The sequence below is a fragment of the Lepidochelys kempii genome, chromosome 21 (genome assembly GCF_965140285.1).
Source record: "Lepidochelys kempii isolate rLepKem1 chromosome 21, rLepKem1.hap1, whole genome shotgun sequence".
Taxonomy (NCBI): Eukaryota; Metazoa; Chordata; order Testudines; family Cheloniidae; genus Lepidochelys; species Lepidochelys kempii.
The window spans coordinates 5058598-5073781 of NC_136400.1; the positions used below are offsets into that span (position 1 = coordinate 5058598).

Genomic DNA, 15184 nt, shown 5'->3' on the forward strand with positions numbered 1-15184 from the left:
TCCTAACAACTGGGACCGTCCACCTCTCCCCTCAAACCAGTCTGTAAAGTCTCTGGATTTGAGGCGAGCAGCAGGCAGGACAGATCCAGACGGGGTTAGCGTTGGAGGTGCTCACGGATCAGACAGAAGGGAAACCTGTTTCTAGATGCATAATACAAACAAATCAGAGTTTTGACACTTGCCTGGCTCACAGACTGGCAGAGGTGGATCCCACGTGTCATCAGTTTGGCACCGACTCAGACTGTGACCCTTCATGGTGTAGCCGGGATCGCACTCAAAGGTAACACTGTCATTATATAAATAGACATGTCTATCACCAGATACTCTTCTTCCATTCTGGATTTGTGGGGCTGGGCATCTAACCTCTGAAAAAGAAACGCTTTAGCTGAAACACAGGGCCAGAGAGGAAGAAAAACATCTCCGCAGCCTACGCTGCTCTCCAGCCTTTTTTACACTTTTAACATTTTCCCTGTAACTTGTTGCACTAGCCTATATTATTCCTACTTGAAACTGCAGATTGTTGTGGGAAATGTGGAGGGCCACCCTGAGAGGGGGAGATGGAGATACACTGGTAACAGCTTAGGTCCCTTCATAGCTACTTCGCAAGGGTTCTCTCCTCATGGAGTGTCCTGTGCACCATCTCCAAGTCATGGGAGCTCCCCCAGGTAAAGCCAAGGAGCTCAGTCCTAAAAGGACCAAGGGGCCTTAACACCCATTGACATCAGACACCGAGGGAGCTCAGCATTCCGCACAGTCAGGCCCAAGATGCTTCAGGAGGCTGCTGGCCCCAGCAACGTACCCTCTCTTCGTTAGCATTAGAAGAGCCAGCGTCTTTCAACTTGCCTACCAAACTCCTTCAAACACAAAACTGCACAAGTCTGGCTTACAAATATCCCAAGATTATCTATCTACCTATAACAAAACAGTAAGCTACGTATCGAGCTACACCAACAGCACCAGACCATTGTGATATCAGAAATAAGTTAACCCTTGCTGTTGGAACAGATCATTGGTGTGAAGGAGATTGCACAGAAAGTAGATTCTTTGGCCCAACTGCCGCAGTTCTTCCAAACCACCCACACAACACCACAACCGCCACACACAATAACCCCTCATAAAACAGCCTCTCCCCGCAGCACACACCACTCCCTCGCCACCCACAGACACAAATCAGAACAACCACCCACACAACACAACCAGCACACACAGTCAGCCTAGACACCCACAGCCCCTCTATGCAGCATACGTCCCTCAGTTCTTGAAACCTGCACAAATTAACACAATTATCCCAGTGCCATACATGGTCGCCCACGTCACTGGATTAGGACTTCTTAGAGCCATCTGCTTGGGGTGCAGAGCAGCTAGGAGAGCTGCCTGGTCATGCAATCTAGAAACTTACACCCACCACCTCCCTAACATTCACCAGTGTCATCCCTTTGCCGCAAGGGTTAAAGACCTTTAACAGCATTCCTATACAGTTGTGACCCTAACTGCTCTGCTAACAGAGCTGCTCTATGGGTGCATCCAAATGCATCAGATTCCACCTCAAATCTTCAGCCCTGCTCCAGAGCTATTCACTCTCTGTCCAACATGAATCATGCAAATCTTGTGGAGATATTGTCACGGGCAGGCACACTAAGTGCAGGTTAGTGGAATCTCACCTTTGTGGGTTTGTCTGGACCTGGACTTTCTACACATGAAACAGCAGAGCTGGCAGGAGTTTTTCACCTACACAAACCCTACCTCCACACCGAGGGGGACGCGCACTCCACTCTCCGTTTAGCCCGTCCTTGGTTGTGCAGTGAATAGAGGCCTCTCCAGTGAGTGGGTAACCATTGTCACATTTGTAAGTTACAACTGAGCCATAAGAGAAGTCCTCCATTATCACCCCAGTGTGCCTTCCATTGGGGATGTCAGGAGGTGGAAGACACGGAATACCTGGAGAGACACAAGATATTTAGAATCAATACTGGTAAAGAAGCATCTCCAGTTACTGGATCTGCTAAAGAAAACTAGGTGCATGAGCTATGAAACCACTAGAATGTACTAGCCCAACAGGCAACGGCCCAGGGATGTCGGATTTGATTGGGCGCTGATGTTCTGTAAATCACCAAGCTGACTTACTAAGACAAGTGCTAACTGTAGTAGCTTACTGATGAGTAAGACTGGAAAAGGGCAAATACAGTGTCCATCTATAAAAAGGGAAATAAGGACAACCCAGGGAATTACAGACCAGTCAGCTTAACTTCTGTACCCGGAAGGATAATGGAGCAAATAATTAAGCAGTCAATTTGCAAACATCTAGAAAATAATAAGGTGATGAGTAACAGGCAGCATGGATTTGTCATGAACAAATCCTGTCAGACCAAGCTGATTGATAGCTTTCTTTGACAGGGTAACAAGCCTTGTGGATGGGGTGGAAGTGGTAGACGTGGGATATCTTGACTTTAGTAAAGCGTTTGACACTCTCTCGCATGACCGTCTCCTCAACAAACTAGGGAAATGCAACCTAGATGGAGCGACTATAAGGTGGGTGCAAAACTGGTTGGAAAACCATTCCCAGGGGAGTAGTTATCAGTGGTTCACAGTCATTCTGGAAGAGCATAATGAGTGGGGTCCTGCAGGGATCAGTTCTGGGTCCGGTTCTGTTCAATATCTTCATCAATGATTTAGATAATGGCATAGAGAGTACACTTATAAAGTTTGCGGACAGTACCATGCTGAGAGGGGTTGGAAGTGCTTTGGAGGATAGGATTAACATTCAAAATGATCTGGACAAACTGGAGAAATGGTCTGAAGTCAATAGGATGAAATTCAGTAAGGACAAATGCAAAGTACTCTACTTAGGAAGGAACAATCAGTTGCACACATATAAAATGGGCAATGACTGCCTAGGAAGGAGTACTGTGGAAAGGGATCTGGGGGTCATCATGTATCACAAACTAAATATGAGTCAACAGTGTAACGCTGTTGCAAAATAAAAATAAAAGTGAACATCATTCTGGGATGTATTAGCAGGAGTATTGTAAGCAAGACACGAGAAGTAATTCTTCCGCTCTACCCTGCGGTGATTAGGTATCAACTGGAGTACTGTGTTCAGTTCTGGGTGCCACATTTCAGGAAAGATGTGAACAAACTGGAGAGAGTCCAGAGAAGAGCAACAAAAATGACTAAACGTCTAAAAAACATAACCTATGCGGGAAGATTGAAAAAATTGGGCTTGTGTAATCTGGAAAGGAGAAGACTGAGAGGGGACGTGATAACAGTTTTCAAGTATGTAAAAGGTTGTTAGAAGCAGGATGGAGAAAAATTGTTCTCATTAACCTCTGAGCACAGGACAAGAAGCAATGGGCTTACACTGCAGCAAGGGAGGTTTAGGTTAGACATTAAGAAAAACTTCCTGTCAGGGTGGTTAAGCACTGGAATAAATTGCCTCGGGAGGTTGTGGAATCTCCATCATTGGAGACTTTTAAGAGCAGGTTAGGCAAACACCTGTCAGGAATGGTCTAGATCAGGGGTTCTCAAACTGGGGGTCAGGACCCCTCATGGGGTCGTGAGGTTATTACATGGGGGGTCACGAGCTGTCAGCCCCCACCCAGACCCCACTTTGCATCCACCATTTATAATGGTGTTAAATATATTTTCAAGTGTTTTTGACTTATAAGGTGGGGGTCGCACTCAGAGGCTTGTGATGTGAAAGGGGTTACCAGTACAAAAGTTTGAGAATAACTGGTCTAGATAATATTTAGTCCTCCCATGACTGTAGGGGACTGGACTAGATGACCTCTCAAGGTCCCTTCCAGTCCTACGATTCTATGATCAATCAACTCATCTAGATATTTGCCTAGTTTTACAACAGGTTACATAAAAAGCACTAGCAAAGTCAGTGCAAACTAAAATGTCATACAGTGACTTGTTTATACTACTCTATATACTATACACTGAAATGTCAGTACAATATTTATATTCCAATTGATTTATTTTATAATTATATGTGGTAAAAATTAGAAAGTAAGCAATTTTTCAGTAGCAGTGTGTTGTGTACTTTTATGGCTCATTTTGCAAGCAAGCGGATTTTAAATGAGGTGTAACTTGGGGATATGCAAGACAAATCAGACTGCTGAAAGGGGTACCGTAGTCTGAAAAGGTTGAGAGCTGCTGGCCGAGTATACAGGAAGCGTGGCATCTCCACGCTTTCTGGAGGAGTTTTATCTAACACTCCATTGAGGAAGGGACTTCAATATGTACTGTTTTAAGATCAAGGTGTTCCATCCCAATCAAGCATGGAAAAACGCATGATTTTCCTGCTGCACAATAAGCTGGTGGCCACACTACCAGGGCACAGGCATGCCTTGAAGTGCAGGTAATGAGCTTCTTGTCTAATCTGGGATTAATACAAATACCTATCAGGCACACCTCTTACTTTAAATAAACATGCAGAATGGCCAGTAACCATCCTGGTAGAACATTGTTGTCACACCAAGCTCAGTGCCTTTTTCATTTACTCAGTTGTCAAAGAAAAACTAAGTTCTTATGGTCAGGACCTTGAAACAAGAAACTTCTTCCTAGGATAAACCCCCTTCACACACACACCTATCAACCCAAGATGCTCTTGCGGTTAAGATACCTGGGACTTGGAGATTTGGATTAAAATGTTGGCTCTGTTATTGACCACCTCCCTGTATCACCCGGGGTACATCACTTAATCTCTCCATTTCTCAGTTCTCCCTCTCTAAAGTGGTGATCATAAAGCTTCCCTACCCGTTTTTTAACATTTAAGAGGCAAGCAGATAAGAGACAGAAGCGCCCACATAAGCACCTGGACGGACGTTTGTAATTTACTTACGCTCACAAATGGGAACATCACCGGTCCATGCAACTTGCCTGCCAGAAATCTCACATCGTCTGTAAGGCTGTCCAACCAACCGGTGCCTGGAGTTAGGCAGAGGGGGTTATCAGTTGTTACCTAGTCCTTTGGTGTAGGAGTTCTCTTGTGAAGCTCAGTTACTTGGCAAGCTCTTCTCCCCAGCCACAGCAGGTGGGGACCAACACCACTGACTACTGAGTGATGATCATAGGAGAAAAGGCTCCTTGCCAACTCAGAACTCCCCAGCCCCCTGAAGAACTAAACCATGGAACAGAATCCTATGTAGGCCCAATGAGGTGGCATTCTTTGAGCCAGGGGATCCAAATGTCCTTCCTGTGCTCTCAAGTCCTTCTCGCCACATCAGCAGGGTCATTCCCTGCCATGGAATCACAAGCCACAGGCAAACTAGTAACATCTGCACTTTTGGGCAGGCTGCTGGGGGGTTATTATTGTGCCTGCTCCATTTTGGTTTTATATTTTTCGCGGTGGAGTCAATAGGTTTTTGTGGGCCAGGCAGACCCACCTGGGGTCTGGCTAGCTTGAGATAATCAGTCATGCCAGTCGTAACCCATGCAGGTGATATAAGCCACCACATCACACAGGTCCATATGCACAGATATTGTTGAATAAACCAATGCAGAGCTCGGTGTAGAGTTCAACACCAGCAGCTGCTATGGCTGTTTTCCGTGACATGGGAATTTATGCAAGAAAAGATTGTTCCTTTTTCAATACAGACATGACACTCCCTACAAATGTTCCAGTCCATCCTGCAGCTGCAGACCTCTGCTTTTCAGGCCACTGAAGCACAGTCTTAATCTTTCAAAGGAGGGGGCAGGCAACAGCTCTTCTGCCACCATATCCCCAAAGCTCTAACTCAGACGGCTCTCCGAGCTGGGTTTGTCCTTGGAGATAGATGGGAAGTTAGCCAAGGAGCCCCTTCTCTGCATGGCCCTGAGGAAAGGCAGCCATTTCCAATTATTCAGAAGAAGAACTATTCCCGTGTCCAAGCAGAGGTAAAATCCAAGAGATTCCAAGGTTTGCCCTGGTCACTTGGATCCTACTCCCCACAGGAGACATCTGTGCTCAGCCAGCACCTGCAGGTAAAGCATTCAGCTAGCCAAATTATAACTAAAGTTTGTACAATCAATGGCAGAGCATGAATGAAGAAAAGAAGAAGACTTATGCCAATCCCTCTTCCCTCGCGTATAAAAATTAAATTGATTGAGCCAAGGAGATGGAGGGCTGCTTTAGTATGGAAGAGTAAACTGCTTTCAGGAGCTGGGAGAATATGAGGATATCCATTTGTGTTCCACAGCTGAAAGCTAAGCACGAGTAGTCAGCTCAGGCAGTCTGAAACTTACCCTTCTTCACACGTGAAGTTGACGGTTGACCCAAAATGGATATCTGTTACAATAACTCTGCCGTTCTCCGGCTCTCCTGGATGACCACACGATTTTTCTGGTGGAGAACAAGGCTCGGATTAGGCTTCTCTCTTTCAATTCAACAATTATCTCCAAGATCTGTCCTATTTAACACTCCCCAAAAAGATGGCCTTTAGAAGGGCCCAGAATAGGCACAGCTAGAGAGCTTTACTAGTCACAATTAACTATTTAAAGATACGTTACATTTTTGCAGCGTGGACACAACCTAGTGCCTTTAAGACCTTTTTCTAACAATGGAAACAAAATATTCACTTTTACAGAACTCGAGTGCTTTTGACCAGCTTCCATTTTCAAGGCATGTAATAGCGGGTTGTAGCTGCGGGTCTCTTCTATATCCAGGCCGACAAGTGTATTTTGCAGTCTCCTCAACAGAAAAGTTATTCTGATTTTTATACTCATTCCTCAGCTCAGCAAACCTTAACCTCGTTGGGACTCCACAGCCAACTAGCAAGAAAGGAAACACAGATGAGAAGAAAAGCCACATCTACCGTGATGGTACATAAAATGCAAACATGGCAGGTGCAGGCAGATAAAACAACAGTTTTACAAAGGCCATGTCTACGCTACCACGTATGCTGGCAAAACACCCCCTGAGCGACATACATTTCACTGGCATAAGTGGTAGGGTGCACAGGGCTATGTGCTTGTCCCGCCAACATACCTACCACCGCACTCTGGGATGGTTTTATTCTGTCAAAGGGAGCGCTGTCTCCCGTCGGCATAGAGAGACTACCTGAGCAATCTAACAGTGGTGCAGCTGCATCAGTACAGCTGTGCTGCTGTCAGCTCACTAGTGTAGACATGGCCAAAAAACGAACTGAGGATCTGTCTTATAACATTCTTCAAGATGTTACACGAGTGATTAACACACACACACACCCCATTTCCATCTGGTTATAAAGATTCATCACTGGATTTCCTTAGCCCAATGTCATAAATGATGCCCTTGTTCAGTGGTAGTATCAGCTGGAGACTAAATGATTTTAATTATCCCTTCTGGCCTTAAAATATATGAATTAATTCCCATTGTAACCAGATCCCTTGAGTCCCCGTCTAGTGCTTTCTCCACTAGTCCACACTGCCTCCTTCCTCTGAATCAGGCTGGTAAGCTAGAACAAAACATCTAATGTTTAATATGTATATGTTAGACCTCAATCCTACAACGGTCCCAAACAAGCAGACCCCTGAGCACCGTGACAGCTAATTGCAGGAGCAGGATGTAAGTGTTTATACTAGAGCATTCCTAAAAATAAATGAATATTCAGACTGAGCTCTTCAGTCTCTATTAGCGGGGTTGGTGACTATTCCCCACCGACAGTTTTGATTGTGTACATGGAGCACCTGTTATACTGATGTTCTGCAAATCTTTCCATTCCTTTCGATGGATGTTTGGATATATTCCCACAGAAATACCTCTTACCCTGCAAACTCAGAAAACAAGGGACTGATATTTCAGAGACATCACTTTCCAACTTTAAAAAAAACCCCAAGATTACATAAAAGTAACAAAAAAGTCTTTACTAAACAGGGGTTAAAATGCCCCAGTCTGTGCCTGTTCCTCTCTACATACAAACTTTGATACTTTTTATTAATTAATATCCGATTAAAAAACTCACACCAGTCCTATTACATTTTCTTTAATTCTGTCTTTTAGTCCACTAAAGTTTTAAATTAGATTCCCTTATCAGTTTTCTTTCTTTCTTTCTTCGGGCTTTATATTTGTGCCTGTAGCACCTGAGCACTTCCCATATTAGACAGATCAGCAGAGAAGAGGCAGCTAGAAGACATAATAGAACCTCCTGTGCTTCTCTTTTCCACAGTTATCGGAAACGCTGTTTAGAGTGGGCTTTTTTGGAGAGGTTCAGTTATAGGAAATGGCTTGCAGAGTGAGTTTTTCATTACTTCAGTAAATATTATTGTGACTATGAGGGATTTCTCCTTGTGTATTTTGTCTTCCTCCTTCTTTTGGGTTAGGAGGCCACACTACTGCCTTCTAAATGCTTTTCATGAACTCTTCTGCGTCAAGTTTTGCAACGTTCTGCTAAATGGTGCAAAGCTACATTACTTAGCCCAGGGAAAGCCGTTTAAATAGCGCTCAAGTGCTACTGCTTGCTTTGCTGTTCTTACACCAACCCTGAAGAAAAGGAGTACTTGTGGCACCTTAGAGACTAACCAATTTATTTGAGCATAAGCTTTCGTGAGCTACAGCTCACTTCGAAAGCTTATGCTCAAATAAATTGGTTGGTCTCTAAGGTGCCACAAGTACTCCTTTTCTTTTTGTGAATACAGACTAACACGGCTGTTACTCTCAACCCTGAAGGTTCTCCACTTCCCTAAAATTATTAACAGCTTACCTGCAGACTGCAAGAAAAAGGGGCCATTATTTAGAACCCAAGGTACAATTATTGGAAAGAAATGGAAGTCAAAATAAAAGGCTTGCAGCTACAAAAATGAAATTTCTGAGCTTTCTGAATTCAAGGCAGATATCAAACTCCTTTATCAGTCAGATTTTAACTGCCTGAAGGCCACTGAAATACCACAATGACCTCTGCAAAATTATAAATCAGTTGGTTTCAGAATTGGTGGGAAACCAACAAAATAAAAAGTTATGAAGACTCACAGTTTAACACTGACATAAAAGCCTTACCCTGAACCAAGAATCACCGCTACAGTCTCCTAGTCAAATTTAATAATACTAAGCACTTAAACAGCACTTTATGTCATCACAATCCTGTAGGATTATTAACTAGTTGCAGGATCAGGGTTGAAGTGATTACACTAAAGAGTTCCCATAAAAAAAGAAATATTACATCTGGCCTCCCATCTCTATTAAGAGTCTTAGAAGATAGACAGTCAAAACTCTCGGAGGAGACTATGTGAAGCAACCATTATCCTGATAAAACAAAGGGATTCTTCCCGAATCAAATTTCATTCAGTAGCTAAGAAACCCTATAGTTTAATGCAGTGAACAAAGGAAATGGGGTACAACTATGTAATATTTTAATTCTTCACATATCTTTCACTTCTGCAAATGAACGGTAGTGGTTTGACAGTGCTCATCGACCTACTATATTTATCCATGTATAAAGTACCTCTTCTATTTCAAAAATACAGTGCATCAAAGCTTAACCTGAGGTCTCACTTCCCACATCCTCATGACAAATGCCATTGCAATGATGACTTTCTTTAGCTAGTTAAAAGAAAAGGAGTACTTGTGGCACCTTAGAGACTAACCAATTTATTTGAGCATAAGCTTTCACGAAAGCTTATGCTCAAATAAATTGGTTAGTCTCTAAGGTGCCACAAGTACTCCTTTTCTTTTTGCGAATACAGACCAACACGGCTGCTGCTCTGAAACCTGTCTTTAGCTAGTTAGCCAGTCACAACTGGGTGAAATTCCATAGTCCCGAGTTAAACAAGACCCCTGTGGTTGTGAGTGGGGAGTTACGCTTGAGTCAGGGAATTCAGAATTTGGTCTGCTGACCTAAAAGAACAAACCAGCATCTGAGCAGCACGTTTTACCTTAGAATCTGACAACACTTCATTGAGCCTATGGCAGAGTACTTACACCCATTTCCCGGAGGAGCAAAAGGAAAGCACAGAAGGATGAAGGGACTTGCCCACGTGACAATGACTGGCCAGCCTAGTCCCACTGTCCCAAGGGGAGCTAAGGGCCAAACGTCACCCAGCAGCACACAGGGGGAGAGAGAGACAGGAGATGGTTTTGTGACCACCCTTTCCACTTTAAGACCCCAGGAGGGTGTGGATAATGCAAGGGGAGAGCTGCTGTCAGTACATGGCCTTGAACCCCGGCGTGTCCTTCTAGACCCCGACACGGCCCCCTTAGAGTGGGCGCCGACCTTCAGAGGCACCAAATCCCCCTTTTTTCTGGTGTTGCGGGGGGGGGTCCCCGAACACCCCCCCCCCGAGTGATAACACACCCAGGGCTGGCTCCGCTCACCCGCAGGCACCTGCCCGGGGGCAGAGAGTGAAGGGGAGGGAGAGCAATGGGCCCGGGGGGGTTGAGGAACGGGCTGGAGAAGGGGGAGCGGGGACCAGAGGGACGCGCAGGGCTCCAGCATCGGCCCCTCACCTGCACCCCGGGCGGCGGCAGCCAGAAGCGCAGCGAGGCCGCCCAGAAGGCGGAGCAGGAGCGAAGCGCGGCGCATCCTCCCGCCCGGCGAGGCAGCAGCGAGTGCAGGGCCCCCCCCCCCCGGGGCCGGCAGGAGATATCGCCCGGCAGCCGCCCCCGCCCCCGCCCCCGGGGAGGGACCAGGGCGAGGCGACGGGTCTTTCCGCGGGCGGCGTGAGAGGAACAAGCGCTGCCCCCCGCTTCCCTCCGGGGGAACCGGCAGCGGCGGGGGCGCCGCGAGCTCCAGCCACCGAGCCGCGCGGGGAGACTCGCCGGTCCCCTGAGCAGCCGCGTGCGCAGCGGGTTCCCGCCTCGCCGCGAGGCGTCCCCAGCCCGTCGCCGGGCGGGCGAGAGGGGCCCGGGGGGGGGGGTCACGCCTCAGGGCGAGCTTCGCCCGGGCGCTGCAGTCCCCGCTCGCCCCAAGGGTTTGTGTTTTGCCCTGTGCCGATGGGGGCCTGGGCCATAAACCATGGGAGGAAGCCAAGGGGTCGCGGGGAGCTCTGCCATTTACTGCTGTGGGGCGCGGATTTCACCTTTTCCCTTTTGGACAAACCTAGCCCCGAAGTCCAAGCCTCCGTTCATGGGCCGCTGTATCCCCAGTCTCACACGAGGGGGTGTTTGTTCTCAAATCCATTCACCACCACCCCCCCCACCCCTGCAGACAAAGGACATTAAACATTTAAATACTGAAAGTTGCTCGAGTGACGCAAAGGCCAAAACCAAAAAACCCAGACCCCCAAAAAGCGTACTTTAAAAAGCATCATCTCCGGCTTTCTAACAGCAGAGTCTGTTTTTGGAGGCCTGAGTTGAGGTTTTCAAAGACTTGGGCTTGGCAATTCTACCACTGCTGGTGGCATTTACCTTTGCCAACTGACGTTTGAAAAAAGCTGGGAAACTTCGAGGGAACAGCCCTGTTAGCGGGGGGGAGGGTGTCACTAAACTACTGTATGGTGCTTTCTTGGATGGGGGCTATGTTTAAAGAAGGGAATTTTTGCAGAGTGAATTCTCTGTGATCTTGCAAAAAGAGAAGTTGCTCAGCTGTTGCAAGGACACAGGCGTTTACTGTGATTGCATTGTTCAAGAGAACAAAGAGGGTGGTCACCTGTGAATTTACCAAGAAGAAGGACTTGTTCCTCCTTCCCAGAGCACCCTTTTAGCATGGTCAAAAGTAACCCCAGCCTTAAACAGCCTTATTGGGATCCCCCCCTAGCCTAAGGAGGGGTGGTCCACAGGACCTGGAAAACCAAATAATTATGGGGGACAACTAATGAACAACAGGGACAGGAGTGTGGTCAAAGGGTCAGACGAAGGGAACCGGACGGGGACACTGAGCTGAGGACCCCGGACAGCACCCACTGCTCCTCAAAGGCGTCAAGGGAGTCAGTGGCACAGGGCAGGAAGCTGAGACAATGCAAAGGGCAGAAAAAAGGCACAAAAACAAAACTAAGGTAAAAGTATAGCTAGGAGGATTTTCCTCATCTATGAGCAAGTCAGTGAGAATTGTGCAGTTCATGAGCAACTGGAGGGATGCGGCTCTTGCAAGTGATGCTCATAAGTCCCGCACTAGTAATGGCGCTGTGGAACCAGCTCAAGAGGAGCATGCTGTCTATCTGCGGCTTCAGTTGCATTTCCTTTCATGCATCTCTTCTTCCTGAAGGTCAGCATAAGAGGCAGGTATCGAAAACCCATTCTGTTAATTATCAAGTTACATGCACAAGGTTGAAGTTTCTATCTCATATTTAAAACCGCATGCACTGGGTTAACTAGACCTTAACCTCCCACAGATTCATGTTAAAACTGGTCTCATCTCTCTCTCTCACACACACGCACCCCACCTACAGCGCAGGGTGACCAGCAAGATGAGAGATGGAGAGCCACATACAGCATCTACTGCCTGCAGAAACTTTAGTCTAAGCACACAACACTGCCAGGCTGAACGAGTACCACCACTCATTGATATATTTTGCTTTTCACAACTAAATCTCTGTACAACTTTTCATGAGTGATGTACCTGAGCATTTGGATTCCAATATCTAAACTATGTTGTTAAATCTATTCACCTAAATTTGGGTTATTGTTGATTGTGTACTCTAAGTATCATATGACTTTAAAAAACAAACTTTGTATTTGTGGATAATCTAAGCACTATACCCGGATGTATAGAAACTCTTCCCAATTATATAATTTTAACATTAGCTTTAATAAATTTAAATCTGTTTTACTTTACCATCCCAGCCCCTCACTAACCTTTACCAAATTTGGTGCATTTCTACACATTTTATGAAAAAAGCATTTACTATTTTCCTGCAGTTGAGAAGCCTCAACTTCACCTTAAAGTGTTTTTTCAACAATTTCCATTTCATAACCTCATTGTATGGAAAGTTATGAGCAGAATCACTATGCTACGGAACAGAGACAGGCAGCTAATGTGACTCACATCAACTCCCTTTCATCTCAAGTCAGCTCCCAAAATCTTTCAATCAGACTTTTCCTCCTTAACTCACTTAGGCTCTTTTGAAAATACCATTAATTGTGTTTAAAATGCCAGTAGCACCCACTGGCCCATCTACCCTAAGCTTCCCAATGCTACCGCCATTGGTGGCCTTGTGTACACTGGGAGCTGGTCTACACTAACGCTGTAAGTCAAGCTGAGTTATGCAATTTACGTAACTGAAGTTGACATAACTTGGGTTGACTTACAGTGGTGTCTACACCAAGCTGTGCCAATGGAAACACTCTCCTGTCAACATAGCTTCTGCCTCTCAGGGAGATGGAGTACAGACATCAACAGGAGACCATTCTCCCATCGACTTAGCGTCTTCACCAGACCTGCTAAAATAGACACTGCTGCATCAATTGCAGCAGCACCCATCTAGCCAGTAGTGTAGACATGGCCTGAGCCTTTGTCTTGCTTTCAGCCACTAGTGGTCTGACACCAATATAGCTCCATCAGTGCTCAGCCATAATGTAGACAGGAAAACTGCTATAAACTGCTTACATCTACCCAGGCTTGAAAACATAAACCGCACTCGTGCAAAACAAGGCTTGATAGGGCAAACCTGATGTTAAGCTAGGGATTTGAACTGCTAACTGAAAACCAGGACATATCCCCAGTGTAGCTATGACCTTAGCAACAGTGACAAATTACAACATCTAAATCCAGACACATCCTTCAGGTAATCTGAGCAAAGGCAAAGCTTCATTAGATTAAACATCTTTGCAGTTTCTAATGAGTATCAGAAATCTGTTTCTTTCACATGGCTCCTAATCCTATTGTAACACCGACAGACCCCAGTCGGGGACCTCTGGAGCTTAGTGCATGAGCCTCTACCGCATGAACTGAAAGCCAACTGGCTGTTAGCAAAGGCTGTAGAGCAGATTCATGTCTCTCTCTAAGTGGTCTTGGTGCCACTAAATGGGACAGAACACCACACCCAGGAGGTGTGGGGGTTACACTATCATGCTCTTATTCGGTTTGGATAGTATCTTACTGCACAAGTGATCCCACAGAAGGTATACACCCTGTAATTTCCTGGCAGTGCATTGTTACAAGGCTGAGAAAGTGCTACCCCTTGCGAGAAAGATCCATGCCATAGGAAATCATGGATTTTTGTATGTGTTGGGGGAGGCGGGGGGAGGAGGGAGCGTGCGTGCGTGCAAAAGGTAGTACTAGTTTCATCTGCTCTAGAAAGCAGCGACCAGATCACAGTAGAGGGGTACATTTCAAACACATTTTTACATCGCTATTGAGACAGTTCTATTTTAATGCACAAGGGAAAAAATAATCAGGATGCTGTCGTCTTTGTACGGTATTCCTTTTATTCAGCGAAAAGACTTAAGCACAACATCGAAATTCCAGTTTTTTCATTTCATAAATACGCAGATTGCCAAGTAAAATTCTGTACAACTTATATAAATACAAATTTATGTTTTCAGGGATAGTGACAAAACAGCATTTGGTTATGAATACCTTCTCACAGCAGAGAAAGATTTCCTGAATGTAATAAGCTTGCTTTAAATGCTACCAAACTTATTTTCAGCTACTGAAATAGAAAAATAAAAGACATTTCCTTTAGGCACAGAACCACAAGTATAACCATTTTACTGCTTACTCATCAGAAAGTGCTCATAAGGAAACAGAGATAATTTATTTTGGCTCTAGGTACAAACTTAAAAAATTTGATTGTGTGGATTCTGAACACTTGAGTCTTACACACATCCGCGCACTTCAGCCTGGGATGCTACACAGAGGACACAATGAACACAAAACTTGGGGTAAGAATACTTTGGGGTTGTTTTTTGTTATTGTTGTTTTTGGAGTTTCCTGGACATGATAGCAAAGGAACACTGATTATTCTGGAGATGTGATTTAAAAACTGAAGATACATTTGAATTAATAAAAGCCTACAGCAGTTCAAGGAGTATATTTGGCATCATTAATCTGTATTTTAAAAGGGATAATAAGTACTTAAAGATAGAAACCTCCAAATACAAATCTCAACAGGCTCTTGCTCGCAATAGCAAAATCTACAACCCCGAATACAACTGTAGTGAGAGGACTCTGGGATCATGAGATAAGTTTAGTACAATCATAGGACGTTGCCCACAATTTTTCTATTTTCTTCCAATATCATGTTCACTGTCTGATGAACAAGTTAGGAATCAGCACTGCAAGAATGATAGGCATCTTTCCTGCAAAACCAAAATAAAGGAAGTGTTATAACCAAAGTAAAAATGTATATC

The 15184-nt window shown here is 45.2% G+C and overlaps 1 protein-coding gene across 1 annotated transcript in view; it reads right to left on the minus strand.

Annotated features, from left to right (window-relative positions):
- The window catches only part of CR2 (complement C3d receptor 2), a 55907-nt gene that overhangs the window by 13678 nt on the left and 27045 nt on the right, over nucleotides 1-15184 (minus strand). The window contains exons 11-14 of the mRNA XM_078849846.1: nucleotides 15111-15133; nucleotides 6229-6325; nucleotides 4847-4932; nucleotides 1744-1938 (exon numbers count right to left, since the gene is read on the minus strand). Of these exons, the coding sequence (XP_078705972.1) occupies nucleotides 1744-1938; nucleotides 4847-4932; nucleotides 6229-6325; nucleotides 15111-15133 (401 nt within the window). The remainder of the gene's footprint in view (nucleotides 1-1743; nucleotides 1939-4846; nucleotides 4933-6228; nucleotides 6326-15110; nucleotides 15134-15184) is intronic.